At 32.4% G+C, this 25,800-nt stretch overlaps 1 protein-coding gene across 1 annotated transcript; it reads right to left on the bottom strand.

Annotated features, from left to right (window-relative positions):
- Window positions 1-126: 126 nt before the first annotated feature.
- LOC124371916 (F-box/WD repeat-containing protein 4-like) lies at window positions 127-24,181 on the bottom strand. The gene is made up of 7 exons (XM_046830286.1): window positions 24,061-24,181; window positions 19,107-19,292; window positions 11,412-11,556; window positions 11,091-11,251; window positions 1,458-1,586; window positions 756-903; window positions 127-345 (listed from the first exon to the last, which is right to left on the bottom strand). The coding sequence occupies exons 2-7, from the start codon at window positions 19,286-19,288 to the stop codon at window positions 163-165; spliced, it is 948 nt and encodes a 315-aa protein (XP_046686242.1). The 5' UTR covers window positions 19,289-19,292; window positions 24,061-24,181; the 3' UTR covers window positions 127-162.
- Between the last annotated feature and the right edge of the window lie 1,619 nt (window positions 24,182-25,800).

The following is a 25,800-nucleotide window of genomic DNA, read 5'->3' as shown; positions in this document are numbered from 1 at the left end:
AAATATTTGGCTGTCAGTATTGTGTATTAGTGTCACAGAATTTTATAGAAACCGTAATAAAAATATAAAAGGTCCAAGGGAGACTCATTTCAGTTTAATTTAAATTAAAGGAAAGTAAAGAAACTGTTTGACTAAAAATGTTTTGTATTTGATTTCCAGGCACTAATGTGTCAGCTGTGGTTTATTTTGCCAGTAAGCACTGTAGTCAGCACGGTGGGAACCAGGCTGGTGGTATCCGGAGAAATCTAGCACGTTGATACTCGAGTCCTGTGCCAGAAACAACTGATTGGAGTCGAAGCTCAGGCTGTATACAGGGCTGCTGGCCATACTCCGCCCAAAGTATGACTGAAAGCCAATCATATAATTTAATAATTGTGAGATTTGGCATGGTTTATGCATTTTACAACTTACTGGTTTCTGCCACAAAAAATATCCATTAAATGGCTTATTTTAACTAACGTCTCAACTGCAAGTTGCATATCACCAATTTCCAAGCTAGCTCCTGGATTATTTTCAAGTATTAAATACCATCCCAGTATGCATATGCCTGCAACCTTCAACATTACCGATCAACTAATTTTTATGAAAGTTGTATGACATGAACGTAACCTCAATAATTTATTAGTGACGTGGTGAATCACAGCAGACTCGATGTCAAATTTCATCAATAAATTCTTGGTTCTGAAAATTCATTGGAGACTTTATTTACACACATACAAAGGTAAATAATTTAGATTGTGACACCTAAAACTGACCTGCACACTAGAAGTTGACCTCTTGTCCCACAATTGAGCCCGGCCGTGGTGAGCAGTGCCACAGAGTATAGAGTAATGCTGATCCGTAGCGAGACAGTAGCCTGGCGCATTGAACGGATCAGTCCATGCATGCACACACCTGCCCAACCTGAAAGACATGCACTATATACATAAAATTTATTCTGAACATTTATTAAACTGCAATAATGATAACCGTAACTGGTCTTTACATAAGTCAGATACTGTTATTTGTAACACTATAAACTTACTGTAAACAATGACAAACCAAGTGCATCTAATAATCCATAACAGGATCTACAATAAAGTAAGAATATGGATATTGTTATAAATAATACAACTAAAAAAAAATAATATTTTAGTGTATATAGGTTTTTTCTTAACGTCAATTATACACTTGTTACACATTCTTGAACATGACATGTTCTAGTATTGTCATCTGCTCTGTATCTCTACTCACAGATCGATCTCCATACATTCAATTCTCCTTTTTGCATTTTGTATTTGAAAAATAATTCATCCTATATGTTTATATAATAATATAATCCTCCCATCAAACATAACATTGATATAGGTAAATTTTTATTTAATTTTATTGAGATCAGCCCACTCCTTCGTTTACAATTGTTTATACAAACCTAGTTTGCATAGTTTGTACTAGACAGAAGACAATTTGTTATGAACCTGAGATCCCAGAGGCGAATCACTGTGTCATGACCGCAGGTTAAGAACACATCTGGACTCTCCCAGCGGATGTCAAACACTGCAGCTCCATTTTTCCTCACACTTCTGGTGATAGGCAACTCATCCCCCCTGCCAAACAATACAAATTGTAACATGGTACAATTAAGATATATAATTAATCATCAAGCAGGATTTGTTCATTACAGCTCTTTGAGTTATACGAAATAGAGAAAAAAGGTTAGAGACTTATCACTTCAAACATGGAATGCCTAGGAGTTATTCTGTGATGTGTTCCATTACATAGTATTAATAGACAAATTGACTAAGGACGTAATGTGTTTGATTAGTCCATTAGATGTCATGTAAAAAAATAAGTGTTATTGAAAAAATGTGACCATGATTGCAGTTTATAATTATAAAAGTAATAATGAAGATATCTATGTGAAACAAATGTGATACTATAGGCACAAAAGTACAAGATATTATATTGCCATTGTGTTGACCTTGAGGTCATACAGTTTGTGTGTAGACATGATATGCACCACTAAAACCATGATCATATAGTTTGTTGGCAACATGGTGCAGCACAAAGCATAGTGTGTGTTCTGGTATAAAGAATTTTAATTTCTGATGCAACATTTTCAGTAAACTTATGAAGAAAATCTACCTAATTGTTCATTAGTTTCAACAATTTAATGAAATTGGAAGAAAAGACATAAAGACATTTCCTGGCTGGTATAGCACACAAAAGAAAATGTGGAACGTTTAAGACAGAACATCTGTCCTAATTCAAAAGCTTGATGCAGTTTTGAATTAGGAATGCCAAGAACCACAATTCAAAAAATGTGAACAAACATATTTACAAAATTCAATTGGTTGACTTCAAATTAAACCAGTAAACCGACTGAAATGTGCTGAATTTGTTGTAAAGATGCTGAACCACATTAACGATGATGATGTTAGTTATCACAACAAGTTTTGTGTAGCTCTAAAAGTTTTATATTATGCTAAGTTTTATTATTATGTTTTATATTTCAATTTGATTTTTTTCTCATACATTAGATATACTTATAAATAACTATTATTATATTATAAATTTTTATTTCTGATAAAAAGTACAATGTCATTTACAATAACATTGTTATTACTTATAGTAACTCAAGTCTACACACAGGCTGTTTGTCTGTGTAGGCTAATTTCCATGTTTATACTTAAGAACTACTAATTGTACAGCTTTGGTTAGTGCGTGTTACTTCAATGTTCTTTTTAGCTGTTATTAAGTATAAGTTTTAATGAGGAAGGAGCTTATTACTGTCCCATGGAATTGTTCGATGTCCTTCCAAATTGTCTGAAGCGTAGACAGCGTGAGATCTTTTAAAAACCTCCATCAGACACCCACCAACTCATAAGTAAGGCATAATCTGTGGCCGAATTATGGTTATTGTCTAGCCGGTATTTAGATACATGCTATTCTGTGCTCACACACAGGGCACAAGATCTGGAGTCTGCAAAATTTTAAATTTTGTTTTACATATCCGTAATAAAATATTTACAAAGCATTAAAATAATGATAATACGTTATGTTATATTACTCCTGAGTCATGCCATTATAAGATTGTCTGAACAAGGGTGGCACACCAAGACACACATAGGTTTGTGTATAACAACAGATATTGTTGTAGAGAGAATCCGTAGACACCTGCGCCCAGGGCCAGATTTAGGCACGGACTCAGGCAGAGGGTGGCATATTTTCGAGGGTGGCGATATTGGAGGAAAAATAAATTTAATCTTACCTTAAATTCAACTTTTTTTATTGTTTTCAGATTTCAGAACTATATAGTCGCTCATTAAAACTGTTTTCTTAATACAAAATGTAACTAATAAACAGTTTTTTTAATTGCCTGTTGTCTATGACATTATTCTTGTAGTGGGAATAGGGGAGCGGCAGCAAATGTTTTAAGGCTCATGGAAGTGAAATATGTAAATCTGGCCTTGCCTACACCTGCACTACCAACCACTCCTCTAGTCTTGCATCAAAATGTAAAGATACCTGAGTTTGAACATTAACAACTAACTAGTAAAGTTTACAAAAATGGGACTTACATTACAATTTAGCTTGTTTATTCCTGAGTTTAGACAATATAAAGCATGTAATGAACAAATAATAACTTCTACTTTTTATTTTGATAATGAAGAAAAGGTACAGCAATCAGATTTTTTGGACAATTCATGCCAACTCTTGCCTCAAACTTAAAAAACTCACCTCCATGTGAATAACTCCTCCTCTCTCTCTAAAATAAAAACTAAAGTTCAAAATAAATCTAAAATATCAATCTTCCGCCAAAATATTCAACATTTCAGCTCCCGTAAACTTGCTTTGGAAATAATACTTGAAGAAATTAATCCAGATATTGTTATTCTCTCGGAACATAAATTGCAAGATTTTGAAGTAATAAATGCAACAGTAAACAACTACGCAATAGTCATTTTTTGTCGCAAAACTTTTGGAGGAGGAGGAGTTGTGATACTTACTAACAGCAAAAGTAGTACACAATTAAAAAAATGTTAATATTCCAAAAATTACAGAATTAATAAGTGAAAAAGAATTTGAGTGTTGTGCAGTAGATGGTAAACTAGGCAATTTGTCAATAATTATAGTTGGATTGTACAGAACTCCTGGCATAATGTATGATAATGTGTTCTTGAATAAGCTTGACATTGCTCTGGGTATGTTACTTACTAAATATGAAAATATAATTCTGGCAGGGGACAAATATAGATGTTATAAAGGAGAATTCAGCTCATAATGGATTAAAGAATACTTTAATTCAGCACAACATACAATATCTTGTTAATTTTTCCTACAAGGGTTACCATTGGTTCTGAAAGTGGTATAGATAATATTATTACTAATATTGATAAGTCACAACTTTCGGTTTCTGGTCTGTCACGGAGCTATCTGATCATGATGCTCAGCTGTTAGAAATAGCTTATCCCAATAAAAAAGAAAACCAGCAAATTTCACAACTAAAACGAAAATTTACAAAAGAAAATAATGATTTATTTGTTAAAAAATTAGCCTCAGAAACATGGCTAGATCTGTACAATGCTCCAGTAGAACATAAATATAACACTTTTTACGGCATATTTATATATTATTTCAATTTGTGCTTTCCATTAGTAAAATCCAGAGTTGATAACATTAATAAGGACAATTGGATAAACTATGAACTTAAAAAAGAAAAGGAAGAATTAATTGCATTAAGTCAGACTGTTAGGTTAACTTTACTAGAAGATAGGGCTACAAAAGAATTACTTAATGAAAGAAAAAAAAGATATCATCTAAATGCCATTGATGCAAAAAAGGAATTTATAAATAATAAAATCATGAATTCTGATAATGTCTGCAAATCTACTTGGAAAAATAATAAATAAAGAAATAAAACCTAAAATTGAAAGAAACAATGACATTAGATTGATTGCAGATGGCCAAATGAGCTCCGATCCATACAAAGTTTGTGAAATATTTAATAGTCACTTCATAAATGTTGTAGATGACAGTATAGTTCAAAATTTCCCCATCTGTGTTAACCATAATAGTAGTAATTTAAATACTCAAAATCCACCCAACAAACAGCTTCGTATAAAGCCTTTAAGCGAAATCAAACTTGATAAAGTCATATCATCTTTTAAAAATAAATTCTCTGCGGGGTATGACGATGTCCCTATGCCTATTATAAAAAATGCAAAATATCTATTGATTAAACCATTGATGCATGTTATTAACTCTTTCTTTTGTGAGTATTTTGGAATATTTCCAAAAAAACTGAAAATTTCTAAAATAAAAAACAGTTTTTTAAACCCTTTGCGTGCCACGGCGACGATACATCGTCGCCAAAAACCCTTGCGAAAAGTGCCACGGCGACGATCTATCGACGCCGACTTACTGTGCGAAAAGTGCCAGGCGACGATCCGTCGTCGCCGTCTGTTATCGTAATTTTAACGCTTTATTTTTCATGAATTCTTTTCACGACCAATATTGTTTTATTTGTTAACTATCCTGCAATAGATAAATAATAGGTCACATAATACTTTATATTAGTGAAGATAAAAAAAACACACAATAATAGAAGCAACAAACGCTGGCGGTGATCAACCGGGGCGCGTAACATCGTTGGCGCGGGGTAAACAACTCGCTACGTATAGTATGCGTAATATCTAAAATAATACGTTCGGGTCACATGGTTGTGTATACATCGTTTTGAGGTTACGATCTCTAAAATGATTTTGTTAAATTGATATCTCCCGTGCGTGCGTGCGTGCGCACGCGAGCGTGTGTGTGTGTGTGTGTGTGTAAATATTTTTTGGGAAAATATGAAGACCATATATTAGATATACTTTAGAACCAAAGGATAAATGTAAGTAATGCATTAATTATTTTTGTTTTAGTGTTGTGTTACCGGTACTGAAAAATGATTTTTTCATTATGTACATAATTTCAAGCATTGTTATGTAACTATAGTAATTATATAAAAAAGTCAACCATTATTTTTTTCACATTAACAATGTTATAAAGAATATTAAAAAAATTCTTCCCATGGTAAAATTGTTTCTTATTAATTTGTCAAAAAAAATAAAAACTAAAAAATAAAAATTGCTTTATACATTTTTTTGTTTTGATATGCCAAAACTAATATTATTTTTATGTTGTTTCATTTGTTTTGTAACATTTTATTGTAATACAATTTTTTACAAACATTTTGATACCTCTTTCATAAAAATAGTATGAAAAATAAAAAAAATATATTCTTTTTTTTTTTCCGGAAGCCCGGTAATACTTCTTATTATTCCCTGGCATTTTTCGCATATGACTTGCAATATAGTTGCTAGTGCGTTTCTTTTGTACTAAATTTTTTGCCTTGTGGCATTCAAAGGGTTGAAAGGTAGTACAACTGATCCTACTAATTATCGTCTATTGTCAATACTGCCAACCTTCTCCAAAATATTTGAGCGTGTAATGCATATTAGGTTAGTGGAATTCTTAGAAACTAATGGGTTATTTGAGGAGGAGCAGCATGGGTTTAGGTCGGGTAGATCTGTCATCACTGCTGGAATTGAGTTTGTGGAGTCAGTTCTGGATTCTGTGGACTCGGGTAATCGTGCTTTTGGTTTATTTATGAACCTCAGCAAAGCATTTGACAGAGTCTGCCATAACACTCTTATTAGAATATTTAGGGATTGTGGGTGTATCGTTGAAATGGTTTATTTCCTATCTTAAAGAGAGAAAACAATACGTTGAACTTCCTCATATTCAGAATGGGCAACTAACCTCTGTTAAATCAAAAATGAAAATAATTAAATATCGAGTCCCTCAAGGCTCTATACTTGGCCCCCTATTATTTCTGTGCTATATTAAAGGTTTGCCGAATACTGTATTAAATTTTAAATAGTAAAATGTGTTTGTATGCAGATGACTGTAACCTAGTTATATCTCATAAATCTCTAAACGAAATAGAAAATATAGCAAACCAAAATTTGACATCAATATATAATTATTTTTGTGAAAAAAATTTTTCACTTAATGCAGATAAAACTAAATATATTTCAATTTGTACACACAAAAATAAACTCAGTCCACAGCCAAAAATTGAGGTTCAAAACACACAAATAGAAAGAGTAGATCAAATTCAATTTTTAGGTTTGACATTGGATGAATGCTTAACTTGGGATGGTCACATACAGGTAATTCAAAGGAAAATATCTTCTGGTCTTTACGCATTGAAATCAATTTCAAAATATTGTAATCTGGAAACTTTAAAAATGGTTTATTACTCACATATTTCTTTTGGTGTTGCTTTGTACGGAGCAACCAGTAATGCTAATTTGCAAAGTATTTTGCTGTTACAAAAAAAAGGCTATGAGGGTTATGTTAAATTTACAGAGACAGGAGTCAGTGAAACAAATATTTTCAGATTTAGGTATTTTAACTATTTATGGGCTTTACATTATGGACACGATATTAGAAGTAAGGAAAGCTAATTACAGCTTACCTAGATTAGGCACCTTCCATAACTATTCAACTAGACACCGTAATCAATTGGTAGCTCCACAGATTAATTTACAGTTCACAAGGAAAAAACCAATAGTTGCAGGCATTAGATTTTACAATAATTTACCTAAAGATATCTTAGCAATTGACAATTTTCAAAACTTTAAAAATAAGCTAAAGCAGTATTTGATCAGTAGACCACTTTATTCATTTGATGAGTTTTTTGTTTTTAGTTAGTAGCCTTAAGGACTGAAATGTAAAATACACAAAATAATCTTATATAATATAATGATAACCGTTATAATGACCGATTTGTCATGGGCCTAGAATATAAATTTTGTAGATTCAGTAGGCATTATGCACCTTGTATTATCTTATGATACCATAGTTATTGTAATGTATGGTATATTGTAAACTGACACCATTTTATGTTTGTTACATGTTATGTACAAATTATGAATAAAGTGAATTTGTATTGTATTGTACCGGTTTTTGGTGCTTTTCAACCAAAATTGCAATTCTGAAAATTCATATCGCTGAAACTTGTGATCCAATTAACCCTTTGAACGCCGATATAAATTTAGTATTTTTTTAGATTACGCTCATTTAAGGTGAAAAAATGAAAATGAAAATTTCTTAAAGCTATTTTTTTATTCATTCCTAATGACTGATAATACAAAAAAAATGTTACAATAATGTAATACTTGCATTAAAATAATCACATTTTCCTTAATAATTGAATATTTCAATAAAAATCAAATTCAGGTTACAGAGTAATCAAATACATGTGATGAAAACTATGTACACGGATAAGAAAACATATAGAGTGTAATATGCTGATCTTGATTAGTTTATAAGTTCTATAAGTTTAAAGCATACAAAATCGTCATAATCAGAATTGTCTGGGTGATGAGCCATAATTACACAACAGAAAAGAAACAATAAAAACCTGATTATAACACCTAAAACATAGTAACAATAACTTTTTACAACTGTTTGTATAAGGAATGACAACGCAAGAACACTTCCCAAAGGCACAATGCGTGCTCCACTGACAGTCGGTAATAGCGGATAGTATTATCATCAGCGTACAGACGGGAGTGGGAGAACAGCTGCCAGCAACAAAACAATTTATTGTTTACCTACTGCTGCCAGCTGACAGCTGCAACTGGATTATTTGGTCAAGCCAGTACATTACTTAGTATTGTGGCTTATATATTGAGCTTATAAACTTCAAAAACAATAAAAATAAAATTTTTACCGATCGGTGGATTATTTCGTCTTTGGCGTTATAAGACCTAACAACATTGCGGATTATTCCGTCTACAGCGTGCTAAGGGTTAAATTTAATTTGTATAAAAGGCAGTTACAAGTATAATGTTTTTAAATGTGTAATTTTAAAATTATACAATCAAAAGTTGTTATAAAATTACCATCTCATCTTTTATTCCTGACTGAGTGGTTCAAATAATTCGACATTGGTCACGTTATGGAACTTTTAAAATCATTAACTTGGGTGTGTAATTTTGTAAACCACTATTCAAAACTTTAATTTTGAATTTAATTGAACATATTTTGTTAAAATACTGTGAGCGGTACCTTGTTGAAATCCAAAAACCACCCGACTGCTGAGGACTGTGTTGCAATGATCGTGAGTCCAGGATAAGGAAAAAGCGGTAATAACTGTTGTTTCAATATATTTGACCATTTCTCACGAGGACTTTGGCCATCAATGGCAGGTTAAAATATTAATGCTTTGCTAAGAAGCCACTTTAAAATATTTATAATATTGACATTTTACCTGTTTGAGCGGCAGTGCTTTGCCAGCATTGAATCAGAATTAACAATTGATTTAATGAAGTAATTGACGATTTTGTCCATAGACAAACTAGAAGAAAACCACTATTCAAGTAAGCCTACGGTAATTTTTTTAATTCTAAAAGAGGCTTTTTAAATCTAACAATAATTTTTCAAATATTTGTTACTATAATTATTGTTTTGTAGTCTATAACATTATTGAAATAAAAAAAAAGACCTAACCTTATAAAAATTATGATTTTTATTTCCATGTTAACTATGCAAACTTCAGAACAGCGGATTATTGAAGAAATGTTATTATAGCCTATGGAAGTAAAAACAGGGCTGGTTGGTGGATGATGGGAAGGGGTGAATAGGAATAATGGGTAGGGCGTTGAGCGACTGACGGTACAGGGGCACACAATTACTAAAGGGTGGTGTGTTTATTGTATGTACCAGATTATATATATATATATACGTTTATTAAATTTGTATAAGTGGTAATAGCCTAATTTAATTTAATTCAATAAAGATTGAATTCCAAAAAGTACTTGCTACGCCGGGACTCGAACCCGGATCTCTCACTTGCCGGGTGAATGTGCTACCATTACACCACAGAGCTCTTACTTTTTACGATTCAATTATTTGTTATTTGGCTGTTTCTTTCACATATGTGTTTAAATAACCAAACTAACATATGATCGGGAGAACAAATACCTGTCAATTGACTTTTATTTACGTTTATTAAATTTGTATAAGTGGCAATAGCTTAATTTAATTTAATTTAAATAAAGATTGAACCGCAAAAAGTACTTGCTACGCCGGGACTCAAACCCGGATCTCTCACTTACCCGGTGAATGTGCTACTATTACACCACAGAGCTCTTACTTTTTACGATTCAATTATTTGTTATTTGGCTGTTTCTTTCACATATGTGTTTAAATAACCAAACTAACATATGATCGGGAGAACAAATACCTGTCAATTGACTTTTATTTACGTTTATTAAATTTGTATAAGTGGCAATAGCTTAATTTAATTTAATTTTAAATAAAGATTGAACCGCAAAAAGTACTTGCTACGCCGGGACTCAAACCCGGATCTCTCACTTACCCGGTGAATGTGCTACTATTACACCACAGAGCTCTTACTTTTTACGATTCAATTATTTGTTATTTGGCTGTTTCTTTCACATATGTGTTTAAATAACCAAACTAACATATGATCGGAAGAACAAATACCTGTCAATTGACTTTTATTTAAGTTTATTAAATTTGTATAAGTGGCAATAGCCTAATTTAATTTAATTTCAATAAAGATTGAATTGCAAAAAGTACTTGCTCCGCCGGGACTCGAACCCGGATCTCTCACTTGCCGGGTGAATGTGCTACCTCCACAGTGAGGCCAAATTTGTTTAAAATTTAATGGTCTGAGCAATATTTTGTTGTGATAAAATCCAAAAACATATAAATGAGACGTCTTAAATATTTTATGATTAATTATTTGGTAGGTTTGTATCAGTTATATAGGCATGTGAGAATTAACCAGCAGACTCTCCAACTGCTTAATAAGGGTCATCGGATTATTTCGAAAATTGTCACTGATGATGAGACGTACATACTATTTTATGATGTTCCAACTCAAGGAGAGCCACATATTAGTGGTTGACGACAAGCTATCCTTCACAATGGTCAAGAAACAACAATTGGTGGAGAAAGTAATGTATGCTACAGGAGTACGGGACTGGAGGGACAAATGACTGTCACAGCAAGTTGGTATACTGTACCTCTCTGTATCGTACAACTGAATTGGATGTACACTGTTGTAGCCTGCAGAGCCAACAGCAATGGAAGCAAGAGAGGGATTAACGGCAACACACCACACACGATCTGACACGTTAACTGTCTGGGTGCAGTTTGGAGAGCCTGTCTCCTGTAACTGCCATATCTGTACAACAGTTGAGTGTTTTGGTCAAATATTGATTTTAGCTTTTCATTTTAATTAGATTGATATGAAACACAAATACATTTTGAAAACAAATCAATCTATGAGTAAATTACCTATTTCACATCATAAATTAGGACATTAAAATGTTAATCATACTCACCTTTATAGTACTATCTTTTGAACCAGAGACTAGAATGTTCCTTTTACAATCAATTCCCAAAATACTCTGACTGTGAATCGCTTTGAGACAGAAAACAGGTCTAGGTCTCTCTGTAGAAATTGACCATCCATAGATGTTTTTGTCACTGGAACAAAAAACTAACAATACATTTTTTTAATATTAATTTTACAGGCATGAACAATAAATATATAAAATGGCACAGTAATTGTTTTAAAGTATATCATCTCCATCTATACATGGTATTTGAGAACTCTTTAGCAATATGTTTTTTGGATAAGACAAACTCAAAACATAATCTAACTAGATTGGGAGTGTTAGTTTATTGTGTTTTTTACTTTAAAAATTCATAATTCAAAGTTAAAACTTGTGTTGGGAAGGGTTGAGTCAATGTGAATGTAGGGTTTAGCTCCAGTTCACCTTCCTCTTAGTGCAGGTGAAATGTAACTATAATCAACTCAAATTCATGTGTGAAAATAGATTTTTAATGAGTGATAATGATTTATAAAAAAAAATGCATCTTCTCAGCTATTTTAAGAACTATTTTAACACAAAAAGCTCTAAAAACTTCTTTTTAAGTTTTATTACACTAGTTTATTACTATGTTAGTTTTTAGAAAATTTGATATGAAGAATTTTTCACAACCATCATTTTAATCCTTTCTTAGGTGAATTTATATGATGTGCTTCTGAAGCTACTGGGTTAAATTTAATTGATTTGGTCACTCTACCAGTAGGAAAAATGTATTCACATTTGAACAGAACCAGAACCAATACAAGTTATATATTATTGCTTATCTTATTTAAAGCTTGATAACGGGGTGGGAATATACAAGTTATTGTAGTTTTCAGAATTAAGTAACATCTACTAATTTAATTTTTAATTCCAACAGTTTTTCTATTTATATCTTGTAGTGTTTGACAATTGGGAAGGGTAATAGGCACAGAATTAGGGACTAATTAATTGAAAGTGTAATGAATAATTTAGTTTAATTATATTCCAAAAAGTAGGTTCGAGTTAGATTCCAGTTTGGTTATGGTAACCATTCATGTAAGCAAACCATCAAAAATTTATGACTTTTACCAGGCTTGATTGCAACTTTATATTTTTTGTGAAATATTGATCTGTTATGTATAATTTTCAAAAACCATATATACAAGTAATTTAATACATACATGGATACTGTGTTTTTTTAATTGTTGCAATCTGTTTTTTACCTAGACCAACATTGAAAAATATCTTCAGTTACATTAACAAAGATTCATATTACAGAGGTTGGCCACAAAAATCATCATTTTATAGGTGATAAAACCAATATAAGACAAATAACGACAGTACTTAACCTCGATAAATGCACCTCTTTGTTAAGAATATCTCAATAAGAGGAATCTTTCCGTAGCCCTTGAAATATGTCTTATGTAATAAGGTTCAACTGAACAAAATAGATTTTTTAATATTTTAGATGATAAAAAGGTTAAAGACATAAACAAAAGAGATAATTTACATTTAACTGTAACTGGAATATAGAAAACTAGGATAACTATTTAATTTACCAGTGATATTAAATCAAACCTTTTTCCAATGCTCAAAGATTCTTCATTCAAGATAAATATTGTATTATGATTAAATTTTAGGAATAGATTTATAAAAATTTGTTACAATTCAATGTTTATCTTCAGGAGACCAATCATCAAAATAATAAAATTTTGCTCTAAACACGTTGATTGTCTCTTCTTCAGAATCACATTTATTAATACCTTTTGCTTAATTTAAAATTCGACCTTGATATTTACAGAGACTGAAGTACTTGTTATGGTGTGATAAACTTGATTAACAAAGTCTATTATGATACAATGCACTAAAGAGACAAGAAGAAAATTTTTTCAAAACTTCCAAAAGATTGATAAAAATGTTCTAGTTGTTTTTTAATCTGTTAACAATACTTTTCAAATCAAATTTATATACGTCCTCTATAATTTGTGTGCTATAGTCATTTGATGATTTTAAACATTCAAAGACTTTCTTTTAATTTAAAGCATTCAAATAACGAAGATTGTATACAAATTTGTTTATACGTGTTTTGAAAGATTATTAAATTAATTATAATTGCTTTCTTTTAAAAGATTTTAAAGTATAAAAAATAGAAATTTTGCAAAAGTTAATTTTTCACACTTTATTTATATAGGACTAATTTGACTATTTAGTAAAATAATTTAGTATTTTGAAAGATTTTTGTTGAATTTGACATTTTTAATTGAATATTTGGAAATTGTTTTTTAAAATTCATTAAATTTTATTGTTATTTAGTAAAATTTTCATTCTTTCATTCGAAGAAAAAAATTAAGTATTTTCTGTTTATGTTTATAGATTTATTCTTTGCACTTTAACAATATACTTCAATAGATATTCGAAAGGTTCTGAAACCTTTTCTGTTTGGTTTTTAAGATTTATTCTTGGTAGATTACGTATAGATTTATTTTATTAACTATTTGATGTTTCCAAGTCATAGGAACTTTTATTAACTTATGATTTTATAAATTTTTATATGGTATTTTAGACACTATTTATATTTTAATTTTGAATGGCTCTGAAAGTATAAATAATTTCATTGCTCCATCTGAATTTAAACCCGGATCTCTCACTTGAGAAGTAACAGTTTTAGAACAAATGTTCAGGGTTACAGAATGTCAGATCAATACACAGCATTAGATTGATACATTAATTACCTCTTTAACTGGCTACTCATAACTATTAAAATATAATACAAGATATCTAATATACGATTATCAATGTCCAGTTCAGTGTTAACCCTTTTAGTGCCAGAGATAAAAATAAACTCAAATTGAAAAATGCTGAGTTATTTTCAGTGTGACTATGCGAAAGGTGCCAGAGGGGTTTGGAAAAAAAGTTTATCTAAAATTTATTTTATGATCATAAAAAGCTCCTTTTAAACACTTTTTAATATCTCATATCAATATATCACTTAGGAGAGCAACATTTCCATGGAAACAAAATAAAATTCAAGTTTGAGATGAAATAACAATTATAAAAAACTTTATTATGAAATTTTCAATCATGATAATTAATTTAAAAATATTCCAAAATCATGTGTAATAATCTAATATTGTACCATAAACAAAATTATAAAAAACATTAACTGTTATAGATTATTTTTACTAAAAAGCAAGGTTTCAGAAAAAAATATCTAAAATTTATTTTTTATCATTAACCCTTTTGATCCCAACGTCCGTATATACGGACGTCAAAAGTATCTGCATAAAGTCCCAGCGTCCGATTATACGGACGTCCGCGGTATCTGCATAAAATCCCAGCGTCCGCTTATACGGACGTTTACAGAATATTTGTTATAAAATACAAAACGTAACTAAACTTTCACTTACGATATATCAAAATGATCATAAAGAATCAATCTTTCCAATAAAGTTGTGAACTGAACTTTATACAGTACATTACTAGCACTATACGACGTATAATCAACGTGGCGTTGCAACTCATTTCTCTGTGCCGGCCAGCTGTGAATGACTACGCAGTTTATTGTCGCAGTTTGTTGTGGAGTGAGTTTGGCGTTGTTGTTCGACTTTATTGCATAATAGTAGTTGGTTATTTTTGCATTATGTTTGTAAAATGAAGCGTGCAAGGTCGCCACTTAGTGACAATACAGTTCGGCGTATTGTAGAAGAGGACAGTTTTGGTGAGGATTCATCAGAAGCTGATTCAGGTAGTGAGAGCAGTTCATATATTGATGACACAGATGACGACCCTACTTATGAACCGGTACTTGATGTAAATACACCATCCACAAGTAGGGCTAATGTAGGACAGCTTTTGTCATCTAGTGATACAGATGATAATGAAAACTCATCTGTAACCAATCCAACAAACAGGCCATCTGGGGTTAGACATGTACCTAGGCCTCCTGTACCTAGACCACCTGTACCTAATAGTGGAAGTGATACTGATATTGGGGATGATGAGGAAGACTGGGTTGATGTCAATGAAGACAATGATTTGGAATATCCACATAGGTTTTCATTTCAGGAATCGCCAGGTGTAAAACATTGTCCACCTTGCAACTCTCCTGCTGTAGCTTACTTTAGGCTTTTCTTTACTATAAGTTTGTGGGAAAGACTTGTCAAGTACACAAACATGTATGCTGAGAAGACTATATCGGCTCTAAACCTACTAAAAGGACCAGATGAAAGCCATCGTATATGGCAGCGTGTTACAGTTGCAGAAATGAAAGCCTTCGTAACCGTACTTCTAAACATGGGACTAAATAAGAAGCCATCAATTCCTAGCTATTGGTGGAAATGTGAAGCTCAGCACTGCTCATGGTATAGTAGAATGTTTACCAGAAACCGATTCCAGGAAATATTATCTTTCTTTCATTTGGTAGATACAATAAACTTGCCCAAACCCAAGGAACCGGGTTACGACCCATGTGCCCGAGTCCAACCACTCATTGACCACATGAACAACATTTCTAAATTTTACTACACTCCAGGGGAAAACCTGTCTATTGACGAAAGCATAATCGCAACAAAATGCCACAATCCTTTAATGCAATACATGCCAAAGAAACACCATAGGTTTGGCGTTAAGCTCTGGGTGTTATGCGATGCTCTGAGTCATTATTGCCTGAACTTCTTTGTATATCAAGGTGCCAAAGGTCCTGAAGGGCAAAGGAACAGAACAACAGGTCTAGGCTACACAGTGGTCATGAAACTTTTAGAACCAGGTTATTTGAACAAAGGCTACCATTTATTTGTGGACAACTTTTTTACTTCCTTGAATTTGGCTAAAGATTTGTATTCAAAATTGACATTTTTAACAGGAACCCTTCGTAGAAATAGAAAGGGCATCCCTCCCAACATATTGAGTAAGTACAATGTGGGTGAGAGAAAGTACAAAAGAAAGAACTACATGCTGATGTTAGGCTACAGGCAAAGAAAAAGCAACAAGAAACCTGTGCTCTTGCTGTCAACCAATTCAAAGGCATCTAATGGACAAAGATCTAAAAAAAGGGGAAACAAGGTTTACATTACAAATAAACCAACAATTATAAGGGCCTATAATGACTATATGGGAGGGGTTGACAGCAATGATCAGATGCTCCACCAGTACCTCAGTGACAGAAAAACTTTAAAATTTTGGAAAAAAATTACTTTTAATATAATTGGGCGTATGGTGTTGAATGCATACATCCTGTATAAAGAGAATACAACCAACCCTATGTCTAGATTACATTTTACTGTGTCTCTAATTAATCAGCTGAGCAGTGAGTGGTTTGATGTGAAGGAGAGTAGACCTGGGAATGAAAGCAACTCGGACAGAGAATGTGGTGCTGGTGATGCTCCTCAACCTGTTAATGAATTTTTTATAAAATTACCAAATAGAAAAGAAAAGAACTGCTGTGAGTGTAGTGCAGCAAGCACTAGTAAGGGGGGGAAAAGAAGGAAATCCACTTTTATTTGTCGAAATTGCAAGAAAGGCTTGCATCCAAAATGCTATCCGCGCCACAAATGCTAAATAAGTAATGTTTTTTTGTTTTTTGTAATATATTTAGAATGTTTCTCCAATAACTATATATCTGTAAATCAATTCTTTACATTGAATTTATTTTATCTCAGTCCATTTTTTATTTAATGTTAGGCCTATACATTTAGTTAAGCCTTTTCTTGTAATACTGAGAAAAAGTACAATTTCTGAAAAACGTGATAATAATAAAAAAAACCTGTATTTTTTTTATTTGTTGGAATAAATTGACAAAATTTGTTGTGTATGTTTATGTTTTATGTGTACTTTAATGTGCAATGACAATATACGTGCTAAAAAATTTGTGTGTGTACCTCTTTTGACAACAAAGTCCAAAGTTTCTCGGAATTTTTTTTCAGGTAAGCTAATTTGTTCTATAATGTATAATTTATTGCATGAATGCATGTTTTTTACACTCACTATAATGTAGTATATTTCATGCTGAATAAAAAGAAAAAGAAATCATTATAATCGGTTGAAAAATAAGTTTAAAAATAATTTTTTTGCAAAGTTCTGCAAAACGGGCAAAATAGTGCTGGGATTTTTAGTAGATCCCTTACAGTGAATAGTGGGATTTTTGGTAGATATTTTAAAAAAAATGGCTGGGATCGAAAGGGTTAAAAGCTTCTTTTTAATTCGTTTGAAAGGTAAATGAATTGTCTATAAAAATATATATAACAATAAGATGATTTATAATTTTAAAAATTAAAAAATCACTTTAGACAGCATCTTTTCTAAGGAAACAAAATAAAAATCCAGTTTAAGGGAAAATAACTACTCTAAGAAATATTTATTTAAAAATATTAATACTTTTATGATAAAGAGCTCTTAAAACATCCTAAAATCATATGTAATAACCTAATATTGTACAATAAACACATTAATAAAAATTATTCAAGCACAAGGTTTTTTTGCTGAAAAAGCACAGGTTTTGAAAAACATTCAGTTAAAGTTTATTTTTCACAATAAAAAGCTCCTCTTAATTCTTTTTGAAATTTAAATACTTTAATGATATAAACCACTTAAAAACAATGCAAAATCATGTGAAACATTACTTATTAAACAAAACTAAAAAAATAAACATAACCTTACTCAGGCAATTTTCAATCAAATTCTACAACACTGCTTTCATGGACACTTAGACATATAACTGGCACAAAAATCTTCTAAAAGTTTACTTAAGTGACTGTCATCACTTTTTTTATTAATTTTAATATTTAATATAACTTAGAAACATTTTAAATTCATAAAAACACCATTATTTAACATAAAAATAGATTACTGCTCTTCACGACACCAGAATCGTAATCACAATCCAACTGAGAAAGTGTTGCATTTTAGTTAGTTGTTTATGTCAACTAACAGTAATAAAACTTAGAAATAATAATTGAAAGGATTAGTTTAGTTCATGTATTTGCCTTTGGTATGATATCAGCCAGTATGAGTAAATTTTAGAGGTACTACAAATGAAATAGAAATCATCTCATTACGAGACTCCGGCACTTTTCGGGTAGGACCAAGGATACAAGTTCTTGTGTATCTAAGTCAATGGATTAAACCAGATAGAAAAATTTTCTTTTTTTTAAACCCGAATTCAAATCCTTGTGAAAGAATCAACCGTGCAAAATTACAGTGTTATAAATTTTTATATAGAGTGTGAATGGTGAATTTTAAAATTTTAAAAAAGCCATACTGTCACATTGATTGTAAAACAGGTACAGTAGCATTTACAACACTAAGTTATACAGGACCTAAACAATAAAACATCTAAAGAATATCAGAGAGTTCACTAAATTCCATACCAGTTGCAATAATAAGGTCAGAATATAAATTTTTGTAGAAAGACAAGAATTACGTTTAACATCAAAAATATGATTTAAATCACAGAAAAAATAAAGTCAATTCGAGACATTTTTATAACTGTATATAACATACAAAAAAACTGCATAATATATGATTTTACTATAACTGTATCTATTATCAAAATAATTTATCTGTAAATCCAACTGAACTTGCTATGGTGCAATGATGTTCACAGATATAGATTGTAATGTGTCAGACAAATTCAACTGTTCCCAATGCACATTTATTCTACCTATCAATTTTCAAGTAACATCTCACCTGCTAGCACTATAAATCATGTCATCGGTCACTACAAAGCGAGATATGTCCTCTTTATGACCCATTTTTAAGTTCATAAGAGGTGAATCCATCTTGAGCCCTTCCGGCAACCTCTTCACAGCCAAGATATTTGAACCCTGACTGATCCAGAGCACTCTGCTTTGGAGGTACAGCCATGGCATGTATCTGTGCACAAAACAAGCGACCTTATTTCATCTCATTAAATATAAATAAATAAGACTGTTTTACATATATATTATATAGTTACTGTTTCTTATACCATTACAACACTGTTTTTCCATGCCTTAAGGCTTAATTTTAAGGTCAACACTTGCAATATTATTCTGCAATAAAATAGTATAGAGTAAATCTAGAGTTGTTGACCTTAATACGAATTCCTGCAGCTTTGAATGAATTAAAAACAATTGGAAACATTTGTTTATATTAAAAAATTTGAAATATTTGATTTTTCCTCTGCATATTATATTTTATGAGTCTTGCCATAAGTTTTGGTACCCACAAAAAATTTGGGGTAGTCAAGCTTCTCCACAACAATTTTATAATCTAAATTTTATGCAATTTAGATCATAAATTTCACGATTTTCCTTAATTTTTCTAAACAGGTCTTCTGTAACCAAGTTAGGCTAACCACTACACCCCTTGTAATCATTGTTATAACCATTTAAAAAAAATCAATAAACTCATTTATCCATTCCCACAAATGTCACAAAATTAGTGATGAATTTCAATAGGTTTGTAGTTTTTGTTAACAAAAATCATACTGAACACGCTTTGCAAATGGTAGTTTTTTTAATTGGAGTGCACATTTTATCTAGCCACAGTGAGACAAATAGGAGAGATACAGACCTCCCGTTACCATGACTCGATCGTTCTCAACAGAGGATCTTTTTAGCCCAAGATGGTGGCTCTAATCCACCCACTGCCTAGCTAGTACCAAAGGTGTTACTTTAAAAATAATCCTTGTAAAAGAACAAAAAAAACATGGTTTACAAATCTAAACCTACAACTAAATTTTACTGCCAAGCAGTTTTTCAAGTGCTGCAAATTGAACTGCACTTGGAAGTGCACCAATGTATGTTCATAAACATAGATATGAACATTTAAAGTCAAATATTTTGTATAAAACCATAATACTTCTTATTTTAGGAATCTACCAGTAGTTTTTTGAAACTTTCTATCAAATTGTGTTAAGGAATATACGTATACCATATATTACTTAATTTTTTAATACTTTAAATAACATATGAAGGTCTTATAGGCCAAGGGGTACAAGTCCAAAAAACTTGTTTCTGAGAAAGTCATGGTTTAAAAGTCAGTGTTAAAAAAAAATTATTACCATTGTGGTAGATCTACAAAAATATTTTTTAGTGTTTGATTATGTAACTGAAAAGTTTATTCATGCTTGTTTACATTATTAAATGCTTTGGGTGTAAAGTTATTATTAAAATAAAAGTTTAAGTCATGACTTGTACCCCTTGACCACAAACTAAATAGATGGTTTAAAGAACATGGAATGAATAAAACTAGTGTAAGTAAGAAAGTTTTGTTTTATTGATACAAAGTAATAATTTATTTTGTTTTCCTCTTCTGAATAGTCACGATATATAACAACCAGAGTGTTTTTTTACTTAGTCAGAGTCTGTTTCATAACAATTCCCACCATTTTCTATAGAGTCTGCTCCTTCATCGTTTGGCTCTGATACTTGAGGCTGTGGCACTTCAACTTGTATAGTTTGACTCCTGGTTTTAGCACGGGGGTTTCCTTCATAGTCCAGTTTTTTGTAAAACTCATGATGGATAGGAGGAACGTAGGGTAGAAGTTCTTGAAGGTCTTTGTACTTGGAAGCTTTAATTTTTTTCCTTTCTTGTTTTGGTTCTAGTAAGGGTAGTTCAGTGGGAGTTCTACCAGATGACTTTGCTTTCATGTCATAGGTTGAGAATGGCATAGAATCATTAAAAGTTGTTTTATAAAACAATGTCCATGGTACGTCTTTTCTGTATTGAAGCCACTGCATTTGTCTGATTCCAACAACAGATCTTTTAAAAAGATGTTTGTACCCCTTCAAGTGTAATGAACTCTTCCTCTTCCATACATTTTACCATGAACCTTTGCAACTTTTAGCAATGATTCCAGCCCAGTGGTCAGGAACAAACACAGATGTATTCGTGTTTCTTTTAGCTAACTCTATAGTTCCAAAATCACGATCACAGTTGTTGTACGAGTGGCCTGGCAGCAAAATCTTGTGGTCGACTACTTCAACTTGGGTTTTTTGAACAACATACAGCAAAAATTTAACTACATAATGACTTTTGTTTTGTCCCTCCCACAGTTATCACTAAATAATGTTAAATGATTAACGGTGGGGGGCAGTGCCTTCACGTACTGAAACATGCATGACATAATTTCCTCACAACCTCTTGACGCTTGGCCCTCATGCCACAAATACATAGAAGCTTGTCCTGAGCTTATGTCATGGATACACAAGTTATAAGTCCACAACTGTCTAGAATAGTAGACCTTAGAACACGTCAAGACTGGAGTTGGCAGCATTTTTTGTAAGTCAAAACAAACCGCCTTGTGGCTTGAATCATTTTTGGCTTGTTCTTTGGCTTTGTCTAATTGTGCTTTAGCACTCTCTGCCTTGCGTAGGTGGAGTTCTTTCTGTACTGTAGCTGCCTGTTTTTCGTCAGGTGATCCATGTACAATAAGCTGTTGGAGTCTGTCCACATGTAGCACATGTGTCTGTTTGTGGCCTGTGAAAACTTAAATTGAATTTAGTATTAAAAACATACCTGTAGTATGGAAGCGTTACAGGCTCCTTACATTTTTCTTTACACAGCTCCTTGTAAAAATCATAAATTTTTTTTACATTAAGGCCAGGATTAAGATACTTTTTATTTGGATTTTGTTGACGTGAGTAGTGGCTAGTGTATCTAGGAAATTTCATAATATGCTCCTTGACAAACTCCAACTTTTCTGGGTTGGTTTTGTTCGGAGGAATTTTTTTACCTCGCTTGTCTCTTGGTGAAATAGATGTTCCTGATAGTTGTTTTCTTTTTACAATATTCATAACTCTTTTGTTGGAAATGTCAATTGTTTTAAGAAAAAACTCCTTGCATACTCTTTTTCCTACCAAAAAATACTGGCACGAAACAGATTTATTGTAATGTTCATTGTTTGCTCTGGTCTGATGTGGACTATGGTGTAAAATTACAGAATTCAAGAAAGCCGACTGCAACTCCCAGTTTCCAAGAGCCCAATACTCATTAAATATTTCTTGGCGTTTCTCTTGAGGAATATCACTGCACTCATACCTACAATTATGGTTAAAATCTCTGTCCTGCTTTGGTTGATGGTTTTTCCCTGTTCTGTCAGTGTACCCTTCCCCTTTATTGCGAGCAATCGACCCCTTTTTTCTCTTCCACTGATCAGGCCTTCTTGTTTTCTTCTTTCCTTCATGTTTTGGTCTTTTTGCAGGCGGTCCATTATTTTGCTCTTCTACAACCACGCCACCTGGAGAATAGATTTTGGGATTAGAAAATTAGTATAAAGTTATGACTTTGCTAAAACTTTTTTAATTATTAGACATTGTAATGTATTTGTATAAGCATTTATTGTCCACGATTATTTAATTGTATGGTAACCTTGTTATTAGTTAGAAGAGATGTGGTTCACAATTTTTTTCATATATTTTTTTCCTTAAAGGTGAACTAAACAGAAAATAAATAATGCAGAGTGGTAGTTTATTTTTTCCAGTGGATAAATTATTATGGTTATTATAATTGAGGCAAGACTAATGTAGTACTACTATGCAGCTGATATAATGTCTTTGAAGGCTAACTAATGTGACTAGGCCTAATTCAGAATTGTTGTGTAGCCAGGAATTTTGGCTGGTCTGTGTAGCAACAAATAACTTACTTCTTTTACTATATTTCTATATCCTCAGTTTGTTGATTGCTTTTCTTCTAATTTACTTACATGGAGAAAATATGGTAGGCCTAGCTTATTAGATAAATAATACAAACTTACTTGTTGATGGGCGATTTCTGAAAAGATCTCTTGCAGAATTGTCTTCATTTCCACTTGGCAAATAGTCAGGGTCTGCGTCTGTGTCATTTGCAGAAAAAAAAACAAAATTAATTAACTTGATGTACATAAGCCTTTGTCTTCAACAAAATTGTGTAAAATAATTCATTAATTAATAATAGAAGCTGATGTTTACAATGGGCCTAGCCTACTTCCAGAATAACTGTTCTTTAAGAAGCAGAAAAGGCTTTGTCCTTTAAGAAGAAAGTGTGCATAAAATGATCTTGGTAGTACCATATTTGTTTGTTAAAATGTAAACTATTCATCTCTCAAACAATGAAACAGGTTTTAATTACTTATTAAGTAAACAACTTACCTTCAAAGAGGTTAGGATCACTTCCATCAGAAGAACAATTGTCTGCCATTTCTTTCTATCTAGTTGTCTATTATCCAAATATTAACAAAATATTACAAAAATGAATTCTCATTTCATTAATATTAACAATAAGCAATATAATTGTTATTAACAATATTTAATAATAACAATAATAAGCTCTTCCCACCACAGTAAACTTCACTGATAGACAGAGTAATGAAAACAACAATGTGCCATGCAGCTGTTTCAAACCTCCTGCTCAGTAGTCAAGGGGTACATGTGACTTGTATCTCTTGACCACTCATCAAAATAATGTTATTGTTCAGTAGTCAAGGGTATTCACTGCTAGAGCTCAGCACCTGATGGTGACTGACTTATACCTCTTGGCCACCAACTTTTTATTATATTTAGCTACAAGAATCTGTGTCTAACTCATTTCACACCAAAAAAATGGACTTGTACCCCTTGTCTTCTAACCCCTTCATATAAATCTTTATATTGAAGAACTCCAGAAATTATCCGAAGGTTACCTGACATGAGTGTTGTAACCTTTCTCCCTATAGCAGCCGTATCTCCAGTTGGCACTAATCCTACATCTCTCTTTTGCTTCAAGTTTCTTTGAAGTCCTAGAAACAAATGAGAAATTAGAGAATTAAAGCTATATGCAGATAAATTACATTTCAGTGATACCAATTAAAAATAGTCACCATATAAATTTAAGCACTTATCATAGCAGTGAATTAGTTTTGAAATCTCAGCATTATAAAATTCTGCTGCCTGAGACTTCAACCAGGCAGTTACACTCTCCCACAGTTCCATGTCATCATCAAAGCGCTGCTTCGCAAGGTCCGGACTGTAAGGCATATGCTGAAACACCTTCCACTTAAAAGCATCCAGGACTTCTCAAGTCAGATTTGCATTATGTTGTCGGGTGTTGTCGTAAAAAAAACAAAATGTTCAAACTTAACTTTCCTCTGCACTAGTTTTTGTGTTGGTCTTCTTAACTTTTGCAAGGTTTCCCAATACCTTGCAAAATTTATAGTTGTGCCACGTTCTAAGAAATTAACAAGCAAGTCCTTTCCTGTCCCAAAAATAGTTGTCAATCTTTCATGCCAATGTTTGCACGCATTTCTTTTCTTGTTGGGAGAGTGTGCGTGTCCCCATTCATAAACTGAAATTAGGTTTTGCAATTCACGTGTTTTACCCAAGTCTCGTCTCCTGTAAGTATTCCATTGAGCAGCAAGTCACCATCTTTTCCGTAAGTGTCAAAATGTCAATGAAGCAGCCATAAGTTGATTTTTATGTGTTTCTGTTAAGAAATTCAGTACCCATCTTGCACAATATTTGTGACTAGCTGTTTCCCGCGGCTTCGCACGCGTCTCTTAAGCTTTGCCCGTATATTTCTTTGCCTTCAAATAGTGTTTGGATATTTTAATATACGTAACTACTGTGTTGTAATTGCAGTTTATAATGTGCAGGCGCTTTGATAACTTTTTATATCTTGCAGTACAGCCTGGTGGTTAGTTACATCAATGGGCATTGCGTATAAACCTTCTACATAGAAAAATACAAATTTTCATAGTGATCGGTTCAATAGTTTCTGAGTCTATAAAGGACAAACACACAAACATTCATTTTTATATATTATGATTGCAGAAACAGTTTAAACAAAATTTGTCGTTTCTCTTAAGCTTACTCTATGCTTTAAAACTATAAGTGTAAAGAAATTTATATATATGTTACACTCAAACACCGAATTCGGACAATGTCCGAAATTTTTACTCACTCCGCGATGTGGACAACGTGAATTACCCACGTCGCGGATTGAGCATTTTTTTCGGACATTGGCCGACCGAAAGCGAAATACCCAGAACGCGTTGTGGGTAAGCGAAAGTACTCAAGAGACGAAATAAACACGTTCATCGGAGATTGAGCAAAACCATAATACCCATAACCCGACGTGGGTAATCTAATTTGCCCACGTCGGGTTGTGGGTATTTGTAATTTGCGCAAACGCCGAAATCCGTTTCCCACAGTCCAGACGTGCAGGTCGAGACATGCGCCCCCCCCCCCCCCACTATCGTCACTGTTAGCAACAAATAGGCCTACTGTCTATTTTCATTGACATTAGTGCACTGTCGTTATACACAAGCAGTTTTTCTTTGTTCTGTGCGTAAGTGGCGTGTGTTGACTTATTTTAAAGTGCTGTTGTGTTTTGTGATTTTGTTTGAAATGAAGGAATCATTTCACAGTAAATTGGAAGATCTGAT

This window comes from Homalodisca vitripennis, unplaced genomic scaffold (genome assembly GCF_021130785.1).
Source record: "Homalodisca vitripennis isolate AUS2020 unplaced genomic scaffold, UT_GWSS_2.1 ScUCBcl_2252;HRSCAF=6814, whole genome shotgun sequence".
NCBI classification, from domain to species: Eukaryota; Metazoa; Arthropoda; class Insecta; order Hemiptera; family Cicadellidae; genus Homalodisca; species Homalodisca vitripennis.
Note: the sequence above shows the minus strand (reverse complement) of the source record. Positions and strands in the feature narration are given on the sequence as shown.